Here is a 20467-nt window from a genome sequence, read left to right as displayed (position 1 = left end):
ACGACACGGGCAGATGGGGAGTGTCTGATGATTGCATATAGCGCCGAAGTTACTGGTCTTTACAATTCTTTCCTCTGCATGTCCTGTAGTACAAAAGAAAAAGCATACAGCAACATGCGGGGACTGGCAGGAACACTCAATAAAACGAAAAGCAAGTGACGGTGAGATACGAAGAAGGCAGCTTCGCCAGCGTTTGTGTGTCAGAACCTTGGGGGGCGGATGATTGTGCGTTAGTATGTGTAGTAGTAGTAGTAGTGGTACACTGCAGAGCTATAGCGCGTCTTTAGTGAAAACAGCCGTGTCAGATGGGGTTGTATGGATTGATTCTGAACGCGACTGAGAGAGTGAAAAGTGAATAAAAAAAAAAAAAGCTAACCTTTACAAGGATCATAAACTGCACCGGCTGTTACAGACTGAAATCAAATGTATGCTTTTATTCTAAAACAGTAAGACAAGAGCAGTTTACTTCTCAAAACGGAGGGGCGCAGGATCGAACCCGCGACCCCTTGATTCCCAAGCGGGGGCTGAGTCTATTGAGCCACGGTGTCAGTTACGGTAAACTGGTGTCAATGTCGCCTGTTAAGGCGGCTTTTTGTTTCTGCAGTTATATGTTTGAATAAAAGTGCAATTGTGTTATTCTTGTGAAAATGTTTCTTTGCTCTTTGGACTTCAGGCTTCATACATTATATAGTTTATGCCTACATTTTGTCATCTACTACTAGAATATAAAAAAGTTTCTGTTTTAACAATGTGTTGACACAGATTACTGTAGAAACGGAACAGACATGAAATGCGTGTGTTTCAAACAACGATCTATTATTTCCACTCTAAAACTCCACTTCACTCCCAGATACTCAATCAAGGCATGAGCTGAGAGAAGTTCTTGCACGTTCTAAATTGGTGGGGGGATGGAATAGCCGACTTCTCTTTATCAGCACATTTAGAAGACAAAGGGCGCTGGCGGAGAGGTGTGAAGGGATTTAAGAAGCAGTTTAAGGTGGGACGGAATTACGAGTTTTTTCGTAGGCTCTGGTAATTCTAGTGTTAAATCTAGTGGTGATAAAGTCTGGCATTTGGCTTTTAGAAGAACTTGGGGAGAAAAAAAGTACTTTTATTTTAAAAGCGTTTTAGCTTGGGTTTTAATCTAAAATGCTACCTATCCTATTGTTGTAATTCTCCTTTGAGTTTTGTTTAAAACACAATTTTAGTTTGAAAATAAGAGTTATTGGTCATGTTCCTATTTTGATAATATCCATTACTGCTTAATAGGGAAGTCAAAAAAATTATACTTTTGTACTAATTCTGTACTAAAGTTCCAAAAACAGTATGGTGCCAGCTTTTTTTTCAGTATTGGTAATATTGAAGAAGTCAGTACTGCACTTGTGCATCTGCAGGTAGACAGTGTACTCCAGAAGGTACAATAATACATGAGAAAAATAGTAAAAACATAAAAAATGCCTCCCCTGTTGTAATGATACGGCACACCGTCATATTAAAAAGAAAAACTGCAGGGCTCATGTCTTGGGGGGGAAAAAAAAAGATAAAACACACAGGATTAAGTTATTTTCACTTTTATCCCATTATGGAATTAATTCAGAAACAGCTCTGTGCTTGCTTTGAGAATGAAATAACGTCACCGATCAAATGAGGTGTAGTTGTTTCATAGTAAATTAAAGGTTTACAAGATGAACTGCCTTTATTGTCCTACACATGCCTGATAAATGAACAGAGGCTTTGCATTTATTCTCCGATATAATGAGCACTTCCACAGATATTCATCAGTCCAAACATCTATCCATTTTCTAACCAATGTATGTTGGAATGTAGAATGTGGAAGGACAGCCGGTGCTAACAACAGTTGTAGCAAGAAACATTAAATCAAAATTCAAATCAAGTACCTATTTGGCTTGTCTATACCAGCAATAACATGAGCTCCATGTGTTAATACCAAATTAAAATGTATTAAATGCTTCAATGCTTTGAATGACAAAGCACATTTCCCTGGTAATATGTGTACTGTGTTAACAGAAACACATAATAGCAAATATTGCAAACCTAGCTGATTGGTTGACTGACAAGCCAGACTTTAAAAACCATTACAAAAACAACTTTAAAGAGTTGGTTTAAATGGAAATATCTGCAATAATCTTGGAATTCACTAATTCACCAGTACATATATAATAATGTTTAAAATCCACACTAAATAAAACAATTTAAACAGTATTTCTCAGTTACTGGACAGAAAATGTCAGAGAATGTATTTAGAATGTGCACATGATAAGATAAATCAAGAAGTTCAAAATGTATAATTTTTTTTAAACCTTGCAGTGAAATCCAAACCCCTACCTCCCCCAAGGTTATAAACTACCCATTTGTTGTTGCACTGTAGGGAACCTCATCTCTGCCACAAATTAAAATTCAAGCCATACTTTGTATTTTGATATTTATCAGTGCAAAAACTACTTAAGTGATAGTTGGGTATCCACTTGATGGATGTGCCGATATTTTAAAAATCTGCTGTTACTGTTAGTATTTTTGTATTTTATACTGTATTACAGAAAAAGGCAAAATTATTGCTAACTTTAATAAATGGAGGTACCTTAATAAAAAGCCATTTAATTAGATTTCTGTTTTTGCTGTAGTTATCAAGTATTGTAAATTTTCATTGGTATTGGTAGCGAATTCCAAACTTTTGGTATGGTGACATCCTTAATATAAGAAACATATCAACTCAGAATAACTATTATATAATTGCACATTACAGCAGATGACTGCAAAGGGTAAACTGAACAATTTGACCTAGGTATGTTAAAATGGAAATGGCAGTAATTTCACTGTGAAATTCAGTGAGACCCCAGAAAATACAACAAATATACTTTTAAATTACAAATATTTCTTAATTATGCTGATTTGCGCCTTACATATTACACATATTATTTTGTGTTTAATATATTTTATTTGCTTTCTATTTGGTTTCTTATATAGTTTGTGGTGAGTGAAATTGAAATTGACAGCTTGAACGAGGAGGAAATGATACTGACTGAGCTTTTACAAAATCACTGCATCCCATGCATTTTACAAAAGTTTCTCGAATGTATTATGGAACTGGAGAATCAAAAGGATTCAGGTAAACATTTTCTATTGTTAACTTTATTATGTCAAGTGCAGAAAACCAATGCTCTGGAAACACAGAATATTCAAATTCTTCTGGTTTTTGATTGAACAGAAAGACCACAATTTAAGCTAAACAAATAAGCTATACTGTTTCAACCTGATGTTTCATATTCATTTTATTACACTCATGAAGAGATCATCTTTTGTAATTTTAACATAAATTATTTGTTCTTTTTATACAGAACCAGTCAGAGTGAATTGTCTATTAAGAATTTTACGAAACAATGAATTATTTTTCACTACAGGTGTTACTAACAAGTTCTGTTCCTGTGGAAGTTTATAACCCAGTTACGTATGGGAGTCTGAACTTATACTGTAAAATGTCCTTTAACAGGATTCAGCAAAATGCATAATGGTTTATTGCTTATATTACTGAAAAATGTTACTGAATTATGAATAAGATAATAGTGAAGTAATATTATTGTACTTTAAATTACTAAACACAAATAATTTAAATCAAGGTTTGAACCGTAGGTAGTATGGCTTTTTGACCTTATGCTCAATCATCCTGCAGTCTTTTACACCGCTTCAGAGAGTTTTAACAGACATAATGATGATATGGAGATCCACCATGACTTAGGACTGTCAGATATATGATACCTCTTTTTCAGAATCGATCAGGGTTTTTTGCTTCCCCCTCTAAGCCTCTATAGTCACAGGTTGTTAATTACATGGTTGGTACAAATACTTCAGAAGCTGGTAATTACAAGCAGTGTGTACTTTCTCCTTAGCTAAGTGGTTATCTACAAATCTATTTACATGTGGGGAAGCTAATTGTATGGCCTCATGTGCCAGTAGTTATATTTGCCAATTACAATCAGTGACCCATGTAAAAAAAAAACGTACAAAATTATTTAAAATGGTGCCGGTATTCCATACTGTATTGTACTTTGTCACATCTCCCAACATCAGTGATAGCTGCCACATACAGTATACATTCACATCAAAACCAGTTTGTTCCATTCATATTTAAGAAATGGAAGTCACTGGTTTAAGATTCAAGACTATTCTAACCAGAGATCTATGATTTACTACTTTTTATGCCAATCAAGGAGAAAGATAATTTCAATATGTGAAAAACTGCATTGTACAAAAACAAAGAAAATAATAGAGTAGACATTTCATTAAATTTAGCGTAATTCTTCAAGAAGAACATTAGAAAATATTTAAAAGTTGCTATAAAATTGATAGCAACAGTCACTGTCATCTAGAATTATTCGGTTTTCCTATTTGGACATCATTCAACTTTTGTCTACAATTAATTTCCTTAAGAAATAAAATCATCTTTCTCATGTTATTCTTTACCACTTTCATCTGCATCATCTTTATTCTTCCTTATTTTTTTGTTTTGCCACTCTTTATGTTTTTAATTGTCATTCTCAATCTCGCTCTACAAATACCCATATAGGTATTATACCTCATGCTATTTGAATAAATGGTTCACTTCCGTACTAGAAAGCATTGTTTTCTGATTGCATGGAAGGACTGTTTGTGAACCCCTCTCAGCCTGCATAATAATTTACTCTACTTTCAACAAAAAGGTAACAGTGGTATGTCTTTCATTTCCTAGGAACATCTGAGTACTGCGGTGTTTTCCGATTAAAGATTTTTAGTGAAGCACTATTTAGTTGTATGGAATTAAATCAAATGTGAAAAACTGGCTGTGCAAAAACTTGGGTACCCTTGTAATTTTGCTGATTTGAATGCATGTAACTGCTCAATACTGATTACTTGCAACACCAAATTGGTTGGATTAGCTTGTTAATCCTTGAACTTCATAGACAGGTGTGTCCAATCATGAAAAAAGGTATTTAAGGTGGTCAATTAAGGTGTGCTTCCCTTTGATTCTCCTCTGAAGAGTGACAGCATGGGATCCTCAAAGCAATTCTCAAAAGATCTGAAAACAAAGATTGTTCAGTATCATGGTTTAGGGGAAGAAAGCAAAAAGCTATCTCAGAGGTTTAAACTGTCAGTTTCAACTGTATGGAATGTAATCAGTAAATGGAAGGCCACAGGCACAGTTGCTGTTAAACCCAGGTCTGGCAGACCAAGAAAAATACAGTATCGGCATATGTGCAGGATTGTGAGAATGGTTACAGACAATCCACAGATCACCTCCAAAAACCTGCAAGAACATCTTGCTGCAGATGGTGTATCTTGTCAATAGACGGACACTTGAGGGCACTGTTGCTCTGTGAAACCCAACAGACAGATGCAGATACAAGTTTAAAAGCACCCAGAAGTATTTTTTTCTTCCTTCAAGTGCCCCAAAGCACCTCCACCACCATAAACACAATAATGCATATAATAATTCCTCCTCTCCTCCCAGCAGCTTCATCACACTCCCTCCCAACTTCGGCTCCGACTCCACCAGTCCTTTAGATAGTCCTTGACCTGGAAGTGCTTCTCCTCATCTGTTCACGTGACTTGTCAGCACTTCTGGATCAGATGGAGAATTACATTTTTCTTCAGCTCGGAAGTACTTCTGTTCTTCCGTCCCCATGACTTGGGAGCACTTCCGGGCTATATGGGAAACAAAAATCTCCTTGTCTCCCTGCAGCGTCACACAGTGGCACCCATGGTATCCAGCAGGGTTGTGAAGCCAAACTACATCTTCCATGATGTCCTGCGGGAATCCGGGGCTCCTCTAGGCTGCAGGGAAGACGCCATCTAGCGTCCTGTGTGTGTCGGCCGGGATGAGCTGCTGGCCGTCCATCACAATCTGTACATCATTCTACAATTCAGCGCAGTTTGCACAAAACATCTGTATGGCAGGGTGATGAGAAAGAAGCCCTTTCTGCACTCTTGCCACAGAGTTGCTTGCCATATGCAAATGCACATTTAGACAAGCCAGATTCATTTTGGAAAGTGCTTTGGACTGATGAGAGTTATTTGGTCATAACAAAATGCACTTTGTATGTATGAAGAACAACACCGCATTCCAAGAAAAACACCTGCTACCTACTGTCAAATTTGGTGAAGGTTCCATCATGCTGTGTGGCTAGTTCAGGGACTGGGGCCCTTGTTAAAGTCGAGGGTCGGATGAATTCAACCCAATAACAAATTCTTCAGGATAATGTTCAAGCATCAGTCACAAAGTTGCAGTTACGCAGGGGTTGGATATTCCAACAAGACAATGACCCAAAACACATTTCGAAATCTACAAAGGCATTCGTGCAGAGGGAGAAGTACAATGTTCTGGAATGGCCGTCACAGTCCCCTGACTTGAATATCATCAAAAATCTATGGGATGATTTGAAGCAGGCTGTCCATGCTCGGCAGCCATCAAATTTAACTGAACTGGAAAGATTTTGTATGGAAGAATAGTCAAAAATACCTCCATCCAGAATCCAGACACTCCAAGCCTATAGGGGACGTCTAGAGGCTGTTATATTTGCAAAAGGAGGCTCAACTAAGTATTGATGTAATATCTCTGTTGGGGTGCCCAAATTTATGCACTTGTCTAATTTTGTTATGATGCATATTGCATATTTTTTGTTAGTCCAATAAACTTAAATGTCACTGCTGAAATACTATTTCCATAAGGCATTTCATATATTAAAAGGAAGTTGCTACTTTGAAAGCTCAGCCAATAATAAACAAAAATCCATAGAATTAAGAGGGGTTCCCAAACTTTTTCATATGACTGTACTGTTAGTTTCATGAGCATGACCAGTAATGCTCATTTACTGTAATGTGAGCCTTACTAATTAAACAATTTGAAATTAAATGTTTGTGAACAGAAAAAACAGATTTTATACAGGAACTCTTACTTATCAGTTCACTAAATTCAAGACACTCTTATTACTTATGTAAACATTGCACATCATAGTAAAACCATATCTTTTTCCATTGGTTAATAATTTAAACTAACCATAGAATATTATCAATAGTGTTGATCGGTGAAATTCGCTGAATTGTTTTTTACAGCAAATATGCTGTGTTAGCTGGTGACCTTTGCCAAATATTTTCCGGGAAATTCACTATGCGACCGTTGAGGTCAACATTTTTTTCCAAATGATCCTTTGCTAAGCCAGTGTGACATCACAGAGCATGCTCAGAACTCTAACACATGCTTACTATAAGATAATTGCCAACATAGCTGTCACGGGATCACAAGCACAGAAAGAAAAAAAAATGGCATTTCAGGTACTGAGATGCAGTTAAACCAACACCATCGACCAAAATGATTGACAATGCTGTGTGATGTTTTCACCATATTGAACCACACTTGTTTCACCAGTTGTTTCCACTCTTGGTCATTTCAATCAACCCCCCACCCCACACTTCTTTGGTTGCCAGTGAACTTAAAAAGGTTAACATGGGTTCTGAAGCCACAAAGGTTAAAAAAAAAATACTACTAGATTTCCATCCCACATGCATTTAAAAAATACATAAAACAGTTGCAGTGTTTTTATCTCTCGTACATTTGTTGACCATAATGAGAATATTATGAGGACTGCCACCAGATATATAACTCTGATCCCTATGTTAGCTGGCAGCACATCACTGCATGGCTATTTATACATGTAAATTAGCCATGTGCCCAGTTGCTATATTCCAAAACAAGCCTTAAAGGAGCCTACCCCCTCCCCTCATCAGAAAACTCAGGATGTTTTTGCGAAATAATAAAAACAAAATATTTATTACTATTTTGCATGTGTTTCTTTCTTCTTGATGGAAGAAGAAAGTGTAAAGCACCTGTGCAGATACAGGGGAAACAAAAAAGACAGTCTAGCTGCGTTTGGAGCTGGGACTTTAAACAATGGAACAAACCAGTCCCACACCACCATTTTTTGGCACAGCCAATGTGTACCCCAAGATTATAACTTTGTGAACACAATGACCTATATTTTTTTAACTTACTGCTCGTCTGTGGCTACTTGTTATATTTTGTTTGTGATACAGTATTTATTTTGTCTGTGTCTTTTGTTGTTTGAGGGTACAGAGGTTAGCACTGCAGCCTCACAGTTCAGATCACAAACAGTGAGATGCAAAAGTTTGGGCAACCTTGTTAATAGTCATTATTTTCCTGTATAAATCGTTGGTTGTTACGATAAAATATGTCAGTTAAATATATCATATAGGAGACACACACAGTGATATTTGAGAAGTGAAATGAAGTTTATTGGATTTACAGAAAGTGTGCAATAATTGTTCAAACAAAATCAGGCAGGTGCATAAATTTGGGTACCACAAAAAAGAAATGAAATCAATATTTAGTAGATCCGCCTTTTGCAGAAATTACAGCCTCTTAACGCTTCCTGTAGGTTCCAATGAGAGTCTGGATTGTGGTTGAAGGTATTTTGGACCATTCCACTTTACAAAACATCGCTAGTTCATTCAGGTTTGATGGCTTCCGAGCATGGACAGCTCTCTTTAACTCACACCACAGATTTTCAATTATATTCAGGTCTGGGGACTGAGATGGCCATTCCAGAACGTTGTACTTGTTCCTCTGCATGAATGCCTTAGTGGATTTTGAGCAGTGTTTCAGGTCGTTGTCTTGTTGAAAGTTCCAGCCCCGGCACAGCTTCAGCTTTGTCACTGATTCCTGGACATTGGTCTCCAGAATCTGCTGATACTGAGTGGAATCCATGCATCCCTCAACTTTGACAAGATTCCCAGTCCCTGCACTGGCCACACAGCCCCACAGCATGATGGAACTAACACCATATTTTACTGTAGGTAGCAGGTGTTTTTCTTGGAATGCTGTGTTCTTTTTCCTCCATGCATTAACGCCCCTTGTTATGCCCAAATAACTCAATTTTAGTTTCATCAGTCCACAGCACCTTATTCCAAAATGAAGCTGGCTTGTCCAAATGTGCTTGAACATACCTCAAGTGGCTCTGTTTGTGCTGTGGGCGAAGAAAAGGCTTCCTCTGCATCACTCTCGAATACAGTATCTCCTTGTGTAAAGTGCGCCGAATGGTTGAACGATGCACAGTGACTCCATCTGCTGCAAGATGATGTTGTAGGTCTTTGGTGCTGGTCTGTGGGTTGACTCTGACTGTTCTCACCATTCGTCGCTTCTGTCTATCCGAAATCTTTCTTGGTCTGCCACTTCGAGCCTTAACTTGAACTGAGCCTGTGGTCTTCCATTTCCTCAATATGTTCCTAACTGTGGAAACAGACAGCTTAAATCTCTGGGACAGCTTTCTGTATCCTTCCCCTAAACCATGATGGTGAACAATCTTTGTCTTCAGGTCATTTGAGAGTTGTTTTGTGACCCCCATGTTGCTTCTCTTCAGAGAAAATTAAAGGAGGAGGGAAACTTACAATTGACCCCCTTAAATACTCTTTCTCATTATAGGATTCACCTGTGTATGTAGGTCAGGGGTCACTGAGCTTACCAAGCCAATTTGAGTTCCAATAATTAGTTCTAAAAGTTTTGGAATCAATAAAATGACAACGGTGCCCAAATTTATGCACCTGCCTGATTTTGTTTGAACAATTATTGCACACTTTCTGTAAATCCAATAAACTTCATTTCACTTCTCAAATATCACTGTGTGTGTCTCCTATATGATATATTTAACTGACATTTTTTATCGTAGCAACCAACAATTTATACAGGAAAATAATGACTATTAACAAGGTTGCCCAAACTTTTGCATCCCACTGTATATACATATTTAGTAATCAGTCCAGCATAGTTGGCAGACTTTTCCTTTGCCCTCAGGGACACTTAAAAGATCATTGCACAATTATAATCCACTCAGAACTTGACCATTTTCTCTTGCCCCTTTGACTTCAGTGCATTTCAAACGTTTGGCAATGTTTGCAATCATTTCTGTGATTTCCCCGATCTCATAGCAAAGCGAATTCCGTGAGATTTGATCATTACTAATTATCAAATAGTGAACTGTTAGAAAGCAGTTGCTATCCAAGTCCTAAATCTTGTATGTCCATGTTCAGTGAGGGCCATTGTGGGTGGAATTGTCACTATAACTAGTCACTTAGTCAGAAATTTCAGCATTCAATTTGTACTGAACCAGCTCAGGTGAGAATGAGCCCGAAAATTAAAACTGAGCTCCTTAGTTCTAAGTGTTAGATCTGTTTCAAGAGGGTTATAACGGGATTAAATCGCTGCACTAGACTTGCCTGCAAGCATCAGTGTTCACCTCTGTGTGCTTGCGTGCAGCCAGTTCAAGCGCAGTTGGCTCGGTGATTTACTGAATTTAATCAGTGTTGTCAGTTGCACCTTGTACATATAATAATAGATTGTTGCAGTAGTATTTAAAAAAAAAAATTAATAGTTTTTACAGTTAATTGGCAGTGTGTAAATGATCAGTGTTGCAGTAATTGTGATACTCTTTGCATGAAAAAAGTGTTCCATTAAAATTTCACTTTTTCTTGGTGAATTGTGACATTTTCTTAAAAAGTGCAACAAAATAGTATTTGGCATCCAGGGGTGCATTAACTCCCAAGTATGTTTAAGGGTTAAGTGACCAATGACAGTAAAAAAAATATGAATTCACTCAAACTGCTCTGAACAAGCAAAGCCTATAAGAAATGTTTGGTTTATTTCATGTGAGCGAGTAATTCACAGTTCTAAAGTTATTCTTAATGTTGAAGACGTGAATTGTAGTCCTGTTGTGTCCTTTATTTCCAGATGATGCTTCATTCTAAAGTATTGTTGTTCTATCAATGCCACCAGTTTTATAAGTTATATCTGAAGGTAGCAGTGCTATAAAACTCAAAGAAAGTTGTCATTGCTGCTTTGGATGAATGACTTTTTGGTATAAATAGGCTATAGTATTTAAAGAGAATCTGCACTGTAACAAGTTTACTGAGTTCTCTTATCAAGTTTCCTGTCATTCATTTTATAGTAAATACAGTTATCAGATAATTGCATAATAAGTTTACAGTTTGACAACTGTTAAAAATATGATCTTTTTAAACAGTACATTTTTTGTTTTATGTCTGTTTTTCATCTCTTCCCTTTACAGTTTCTTTGTATTATAACATATAAATATTCATGTTTTTTTATTTCTTATTTTTCTGTACATGCTATTTGCATGCCAGTCAAGGTGTTAAAAAATGTTGTAGGACTTACATACCATTTTATTTATAATTGCTGTTCTTGTATTCAACTATGAGGCCCTGACTAATATGTTTTTACAGATGCATTTTGATACACAAGCAATATTTTAGGGGACTGGACTCTTTAAGAAGTATTTTAAAGTGCATTTTAGGATAATTATGAAAGGAGTAAATGTTAAGGTTTGAAACTGAAAATCAGCTGATCTTTTATTGCCCAGAGAATGATTTATTTTTTTGTGTTTTTCAATTTAGCATTGAATCTGATCAGATGTCAAGAGAACAATCACATCTCACATACAACAAGTTTAAAAGTACACTTGAAGACTGTGAACCATGCTTCTGTACTGTCAAAAGAAAATGAAAATGAGTATTGTAGCCAATGTGAAGATGTACATAACCGTGACATATCTGAATCAGACTGTTCAAATCAATCTGAAATTTTAAGAATGGAAGATTTACCACAAAAAATTGACAGAATCGGTTCAAAAGTTGATTGCCAGCAAGAAGGTCCTATAATGGAATCTGTTGAAATTGTGGATCTCCATTCTTACTCTAAGTGTAGTGATGATCTTTTTAATGATTCTGACCAACAAGTAAATTCTAAGGAGACCTTTCCAGTAAGTGGGAATACAGTGGATAAACCAGTTCTCTGTAATCAAGAAGGTGAAACAACTCTGGAGAAACCATTAACAAATGTTACTTTGAAAACAGCATCTGCTAGTAATATTGCATCTTGGCTTGGTAATGTTCCACAAAGTGTTGACTGTGAAGACTTTGAAGATATGGATTTGATCTGTCTTGGGGATGCCAACTGTATGTATGTCCAATATGTCGAAGAGCTGCCAACTAATCCAACCTCTTTACAACTCAGTGAAAATATTCCATTAACTGATAGTGAAACTCCAACAGCAGCAATTACTTCGACACCTGTGTTTTCAGTACTTAATATGGATTGTTCCTCATTTGAAGAATCAGATGAAAATCTATCCCCCCCCGATCCATTTCAGTCTCAGAAACAAAGTCAATTTCGAGCCCACCAAGATAAGAGCCCACCTAAACAAAACACTTTGGAAAAAGAAAACAGAGACTCAGGTAATGCTGAAACCGGTATGCCTTTCAGAACTGTGGAAGGGGTGGTTGAATTATTTAGGGCTGTAAAAAAAATGCATCCTATTGGTTTGACTTGTCCAAGCAGGTCCTTACAAAAAGTTAACAATTGTGATAACATCAAACATGCACCAGACCCATTCTGTGGCTCAAATTGTTCAAATGAAAGCAACACTGGCATAATTCAGAACATCCAGGTTCACAGCTATGGTAGTGAAGTGGATGGAATTGGTGAGTTATGTGATGTGAGGACTCTGCCATCTGGAAACTCTAGTCTTATGCAGAATACAAAATGGGACAGATCTGCCAGTGATGATGCTTTACTGGTTAATGACGTCAGATATGAGAGACTTCCATCTAATAGACAGAATCATCTGCAAGAAAGTATTAACCTTCAACCTGTTGTCCTTTTGTCAAGGCTGGTTTTTGACACTCCTTTCCATGGGCCTTCCACAGGGGACAAAGTCCACTCACTTCTCACTAATAAGACAGAGTCTAGTTGTGTACCAGATTCAACCACAACAAAATATCAAAATTGCATTGATGAAAACTATAAGTTTCTCCATCGGTCTGTAACTACACGCACCAGGACTTTTGCAGAGAAATCTGCAAATGTTTCCCCAGTTTCCACCAGCGAGTCATCCTTTACAGATCTTAGTGATGCTGAGTACAAGCCATATGCTTGTTTAAAAGTAAGAAAAAAATCAAGGCTTCAAAAACGTAAAGTAAAAGTGACTTATAAAAGACAAAAATTAACACTTTTGTAATTGTTGGCCCTAATAATAAATAATTGTGAAAACCACATGAAGTTTTCTTTGTAACAGTTTCTGTTTAGCTGTCAGACAAGATGTTACTAGATATGTGTTACAAATAATTCGGCCAGGTATCCATAATAACTAAACAAGACTCAGGTTCATTTTAATGTGTAACAGCATTAAAGGTATTTTAAAAACTAGTGTGTTGTTTTCCTGAGGTGTATCTTTAAAGATAACCTCTTTTTTTAATCTAAAAAATTGACAAAAGCTATGTATGCACTTAATTGCTGTAGTGCTTCGTGCTACTAATAAAGTTGTTCTACAGTTTTCATTGAAGTGTTCAAATTTAGTATTTCATTATTAGAATAATTGTTCTCTTGCATACTGAAATGAAGTGCATAGTTTAGGGAAACAAATCACATGCCTGCCATCTGTCTAATCTTACTGTAGCAGAGGCACCCAATTAAGAGCAACAACTTGTATAATAATATTTATTCAGTTTTCAAGTTTTAATCATTTTTGCCTTTCATGGTGCTTTCTTTCCTATGTATGCTGACCTTCTTCACCACTATACTACTTTTATATGTCCATTTAGGAGGATTTTATACAGACTACATGTTCCATCTAAATTCATCTAAACCAGTTCTTCATGAAATTGGATCTAAAATTTAACCTAATTATTTTTCATTAATGTTGATCATCACATCAATGTGTATTTATGCTTGTAATTCAGAAGATCATTCCAATCTCTAACCCGGTTGATTCTTCTGTTGTGATAAAATCCATACACAATAGTCTTCAGTTTAAACAGTGCTTCATTTGAGCAAGTTCACAAGCTGTTACACATAAGTCAATAAATCATGGCAGTTCTGTGTGGGCCAGTATAACATCAAAAAACATATAGATTTCTGAAGTATCAGCTGAGGTAAATTTTCTAGACTAGTATTGTTGTGAATTATTTTGTGCCATGATCGTATCAGTATAATAATACAACTAACTTAATCCAAGACATGTACAGCAATATGTTGTGATGCCGTGTCCGAATGTCTTTTTTGCAACCTTATTTATTTGCATACTCTTCTGACTCTTTTATTTCAATGGTCACACAAACATCTCTGGACCATATTTCCAATATTTACTGTTTAGTTGGGTGTTCATGTTTCTCTGTTAAGCCACTTATTCTTGGCATTCACAAGCCTTTTGTTTCTTTTACCATAGACTATATCTTCATTGTCAATTCTGAATCACCACTTTTTAAAACTGTCATTATATGGTCACAAAATTGAAGTTGTGATTATTTTTTGTGTAAAATGAAAGGAATGACTACATTGCAATGATAACATCATATGGTTAAACAGCAGAAATTTAAAAATAAATTACCAAGAGGTTGACCCTTACAAAGGAAAAGGTTCAACTCAACTATAACTTCCAAAGAAAAACAAGAGTCTGATCAAACAAGATGTACCAAACAGAAAATTTATTAAAGAGTTTGATTTTCAGCTTGGAAGTGAAAAGAACAAATGGCAAGTGTGCAATAATAGGGAAAAGCGTTAAATGCCTAGGAAGTGAAGATGATACCTTCAGAAAAGTTATCTGTCAATAGACTACTAGTATACAGTAATTTGCACATAACAATGCTCTTATACAGGTATAATTAACTCAGTCTTATGTTTTTTACACAAGGTTCTGTTAAATTAATTCCTCGACTATGCACTTCAAAACATAATTTTAGTAATCTTCATAAACTGAAGATGAATGATTTGAGTTTGTTTTATTTTCAGATTTGGCTGAATGAAGAGCAGTAATCACTAGAAAACAGTTAATAAAACTCTGGCAAATGAAGAAAAAGATTATTTTGGACAGTGAGTTCCCAGTTTTAGTTCATTTGTAGCCTTTCTTGAGTCTTTTTTTTTATTTATTTTTTTTTTTGAAGTTCAGTTACAAATTTTAATATGTAAAATTAAAAACAATAAAAATAATGCTAATGGGGAAATATTCTTTGGGTGGTTAATGAACATGAACTGTTTCAGAGCAAGCATAATGCACAAGGCACTTTACATAAAAATGAAGAATGTTACAATTAAAAATTGCATTGAACATCATATAACTAAAAAAACAAATATGATAAAAACATTTATTGTACTGAATATTAAAAATTATTCTGATTTATATTATCGTGTTTTTTATTTTAATGTAATTGAAATAGGTAGGCAGACTAGTTTATACAGTTGTTTAGCAATGTTCCTGAAAAAATGTAATTTGAGTGTATCCAGTGGTCTCTCTGAAACTTGAATGTACCTGTGATCAGTCATATTCAACTCATTGGCCTCATTGTATAAGTTCCCAATGCTAGTGGTACATGTCAGAAGAGAACCATTTCATGGGTTTTTAAAGTTCTCAAAATGAATGTGACACTACTAAGATTCTTTCCTGATCAGGTTATACTTCCAAACTGACCGCCCAGGCAAGACTGACCTTTGTTAGAGAGGTGACAAGGAACAGAAGGAGCACTCGGAAAGAACTATAGATTTCTGTGGTTAACAGACAGCACCTGTTGAGAACAGGTAGAGATTGGGTCATTCTCATGGTTGTTGAAAGGTCTCTATACCATCTTACTCACTGATCATCCAGCTATCAGCGAAGGAAGACAGATGGATTTTATTGAGGGGTTAAGAGGAAAATCCAGGACAGAATCAGTGTTTCATCTTCACAGGGAAACATGTCAGATTTATTTTGTGAGACTCCACTCCTTCTTGTGTCGCCATATATGTGGCACTTTTACAAGTGGATATTGGCAATATTTGCAATGTAGTCAAGAAGACAGCAATGATTGCGGCACTTCAGTGTGGTCACCTCTATAGGAGAGTGGCAAATAAAGAGCTGTTCTTTTCAAAAATACTGGGTAATGTTGTTATTTAAAGTAATTTGCAAAATGTACTTTGAGAACCCTCAGGTTAAGCATGTTGCTGTGTCTTTAACCTCTATAATGCAAGCCTTGCACATTTCGCAGTGTAGTTGCAGTGTCATGCTTTGGTCATTCACTTCAGTAGTAACTGGAAACTGAGTGAGGAAGCATAGATCTGTAAACTGAACCAAATATTTACAAATCCTGTAGTACAACTACATTCTTTCTACAAAACATCTTCAGATGGGGTGAATGTTGCTTTCAGTAGAACATACAGTAGACACAAAACCTGTTTCCATTGCATCAACAGACTTTCTTCAGAATAAAAAGTAATGACCATAGAATGGTGGCTCTCAAGGCCTGATTTAAAGTCTATTGAAAACTCTTATGAGATTGAGTGCCACACAAAATTGTTTTCCACAAGTGAAAAGCTGAAAACAATAGACAAGCTAGTTACAATTCTCAGCTTTACAAAACCCAGCAGCTATCTCTTAGACAGAGACCAAGAGACTACAGCAGCATGGTCCTTAAATGATAGCTGATTATCAATCACCACCTCAAGGTTGATTACCAACTTGATAGGTGTTAATGATAATGAACTAAGCAGAACAGAGGTGGGATAACAAGAAGGTCTGTCTTTGCCAAGTTGAGCTGGAGATTGTGCTTCTTCATCCAAGTTGTAAAAGCAGTGGGATGAGCAGAGATTCTAGCTGATACGGTGTGGTCCTCCGGAGGGAATGACAGGTATAACTGTGTATCGCCAGCATAGCGCTGATAAGCGAAACTATAGGCCTGCATGATGGGGCCTTGTAAAGAGGTGTATAAGGGGAAGAGCAGAGGGCCCAGTACTGATCCTTGGGTCACCCGTGTGATGTTGCATCCTTGACATCTGTCCATGCCAGGACAAATAGTAAGAATCAAACCACCTGAAGGCAGGCCCACTAATGTCAAAGTCAGAGAAAGTGGCAAAGAGTATCTGGTGGTTAATAGTGAAGGCAAAGGAGAGAACTAGCAGGATTTAACAATAAGAAAAGAATGGCTTTACTGTTCACCACCTCACTCGTGAAGGAGTTCAACCAACAAATGTACCATCTTGCCATTGCAAGTGGTGTTCAGTTCACCTAAACTCCAAATATGGCCTGCAGTCGGTGCTGGGATTTAGGTATGGGATTTGTGGTGGACCTTTCTAAGTTTGGGTAGAGTCTTGATGAGGCAAAAACCAGGCCTGGAGTGTACCCTTGTTTCCAGCGAGCACTTTGGAAGGATGGCTTGTCTTTTGCATTGTAGAGGATTGTGAGGTTATTTATTACCTTGTGCCCATTCTACCACAGCTTCACCATCTTTATTGGTTTGACTATATCCCCAGATGGTATTGTGACTATTACAGTCACCTACTATGAGGTGAGCTTTTGGTTCAAGCTGGACTGCCTGGAGCCAATTAAATAGGGTTGGAGGAGGCTTGTAAACCGAGACGATGTTCAGGTGTTCCATTTCCACAGCCAGGATCTCAGTCCCCTCGTTTGTAAAATTTCTGCTTGCCAGGATGGTGGATTTGTTTCAGACATATATCGCACTTCCGTGAACCAAGCTTGGATGGAAGATAAAGTCCATTCCTGGTATTGTAGGAGGTGCAGAGGTCTTATGGGTCTCCTGTAGGCATATAACGTCAGCATTGAGTGATTTCAGGAGTTGCGGTTTGTTGGCAGATATTCCTTCAGCATTGAAGGTATCAGCTGTAAACTTGGATATCGTCGGGGCCGAGGGTTTATCCTTTTACCACTCCTGGATGTGTGCAGTGGACTGTGTAGTTTAGCTATTGGTCTCTGTCTGGCATGGGCAGATTAACTGCAGCACCACAAGAAGGTTTGCTACATACCCCCAACCTAATGTGTGAGAACTGCTAACCACAGTGTGACTGTATTTTAATTTAAAACTTCGGACATGCCTTTTTTCATCTACAGTTTTGCCTGCCTCTTTAGCAATTTAGACCCCATTCATGTGTGTTGCCATTAACAAAAAATAGGCTTACTAGTTAACAGATTTTAAAAAAGTTTAGAAAAAACAAGGCCCATAGAGTTTTGTTTTTAATGGGCCTTAACTGATTCCCATGACAGAGACTTCATTTGGAATTGGTTAAGTAATCAAAATGATTTTAACATAAAGTGTCCTTTTCTAACAATAAAATGTCCTTTTGTAACATAGCCATTGCCAGAATTTTCACTTTGTGTAGAATATCCATTATGTCCACCATCAACCAGTTCAAGTATAAAGAAATACTAAAAAGTGCAGGAGGCTTGTGTTCTTTTTTTATTTGAAGAAAATAACATTGCATACACTCATGTCAGACCTCTGCAACAAATTCATTCGAGTCAGACTAGAAAAACAAAAATATCAGAAGATTACAAAGGAAAGCAACAAAACAGAATTCAACCCCCACCTGAGAGAAAGAGAGGAGAGCCAACAACAGGGGCAAAAACAGTTAGAAGAAAAAAAAAAAACAAAGAAGGGAACATAAAGGCTTATTCTAAATATGTATTAATTAAATCTTGCCATATTTTTAAAAAGTTTTGAATAGATCTTCTAAGTGAGATTTTTTCCAATTTCAAATAGTATATAACATCAGTTACCCACTGACTTGTAAAAGGTGGGTAGGAATTCTTCCATTTAAGCAATACAAGTTTACGTGCTAGTGGTGTGATATCAGCGATTACAATCGATTTGTTCTTCTCCACTGGGGCTACACCAAACACAGATGTTAATAAGTTAGGAGTGGCTGTGACGCAAAGGCTGTCTGATAAACATTCAAAGGTTTTTGTCCAAAATGATGGTAATTTGGTGCACTCCCAAAACCTGTGGTATAGTGAACTAGATTGGATTTTGTCCTGGATACATTCTGGCCAATTTTAAAGTAGATAAATGTGATCGATTTTAAATTGAATGATTGAATGCTTTGTGCATATGGAGCTAGAGAATATTATGTGTATGGCTGCTTTCCACTTTTTTTTCTGAGATATTAATTTAAAAGATCATTTTCCCCCCATAACCCAGGATCTTTGAAAGGAAGAGGCTTTGAGATGTTTTTATATATTGTTCAGATTCTGTCCGAGTCTGATCAGGAATTCTTCTGGGATAAAAATTGATGGAAGGTATGAAAAATTGGGTAGGTTTATGGTAGCAAAACTTCTGATTAGAAAGTAATGAAATACAGTAATTGTGTTGCTGGAAAGTTTAATTTGGAGTGTAATTGTTCATGAGATGCAAAAAATATTATCTAGATACTGTTCAGAAGGCTTATATTTCCTTTACTTCAGGATACTTTTTTTCAGATTATCCAAAATACCATTCAGCAGCTTGTCATCAACTACAATCTAAATTTCTATTGGATAAAGTATTGTGCCGAAATAGTAGGTTTAAGAAGTTGAAAAAAGTGAGGGGTGTGAAGGCTAGGTGGTGCCAGTAATCCACAAACCTCAAGCATGAACACACAAACACAGTCCTGGATTCAAATCAAAGGGGTGTTTATTATAAAACAGTTTATTTAAACAATTGAACAGTTCTTCTTCCTTCTCTTGTCTTTTTCTCTCTCCACTACATAACTACTCCTCCAGTCAAGTGTTGCCTGTCTGTGCTCCCAGCTCCAACTCACTTGGACAAGGTAGTGCGGTTCTTTTTGTGTATGGCCCAGGAGTACTTCCAGTACCAGGGTTTTGCCCATTGGAAGCATTTAAGGTGTGTAACTCCCTGTAGCACCCCCTGGTAGCACCTCTAGAAACCCAGCAGGGCTGCACTACAATTCCTGGTACCGATATCCAGGGTTGCTGCCATTTAGTGCATAGGGGGAAACAATAGACAGGAATTATTGTTCTCCCCTGTCCTTACACATTATGGGCATCTTGTCCAGGTACAGTCCCCAAACCCACTCCAGCTTCCGAAGGTCCCTCCATTATTTTATATTGACTGCTCACAGAGTATGTTTTTGTCCCCCCCAACCAATTCAACATTTGTTCCGTTCTGGCCTCCTGTCCGGGTAATAAACCATCCCTTTGGATAACAAGAGTCTTATCTCTTTTTTTTATAAGCGTATCTTTTTTTATTTGAATATTTGTCATTAGCTAATTTCATTAAATTGTAACTTTGTGTTTCCACCCTAACTTTAATAGCAAAACATTCTCAATCCTCATTAATCCAGTTCGGGCTGAAGCCTCACCTAGCAACACTGGTAGGAAGGCAGGAACCAGTCTTGATCTGGACACCACTTAATCACATAGCCTAACTTTAATGAAGCTATTAATTTGTAAACAGAACTTAAATTAATGTATCTGACATTCACAAAACTAATCATTTAACCATGTAAGTTGTTTTTTTGTTTTTGTTGATGTTTGATTTTCTTACTTTATTGACTTACCTCAGTGGTACGTGACTTTTACCTCAGAGTACAACTGTTGCGTAAAAAATCTCCACATCAGTGGGCTGAAGCAAT

The 20467-nt window shown here is 36.8% G+C and overlaps 1 protein-coding gene across 3 annotated transcripts in view; it reads left to right on the top strand.

Moving 5' to 3' along the window:
* The window catches only part of LOC120535546, a 46616-nt gene extending 33203 nt beyond the window's left edge, over positions 1–13413 (top strand). For all 3 annotated transcript variants that reach the window (XM_039763466.1, XM_039763465.1, XM_039763467.1), the window contains 2 exons: positions 2986–3127; positions 11473–13413. In XM_039763466.1, coding sequence (XP_039619400.1) covers positions 2986–3127; positions 11473–13094 — 1764 coding nt within the window. In that variant the 3' untranslated portion in view covers positions 13095–13413. The remainder of the gene's footprint in view (positions 1–2985; positions 3128–11472) is intronic.
* The last annotated feature ends 7054 nt before the right edge of the window (positions 13414–20467 follow it).

Source organism: Polypterus senegalus, chromosome 9 (assembly GCF_016835505.1).
Source record: "Polypterus senegalus isolate Bchr_013 chromosome 9, ASM1683550v1, whole genome shotgun sequence".
Classification (NCBI taxonomy): Eukaryota; Metazoa; Chordata; class Cladistia; order Polypteriformes; family Polypteridae; genus Polypterus; species Polypterus senegalus.
This window is presented reverse-complemented; position numbering and strand designations above follow the sequence as displayed.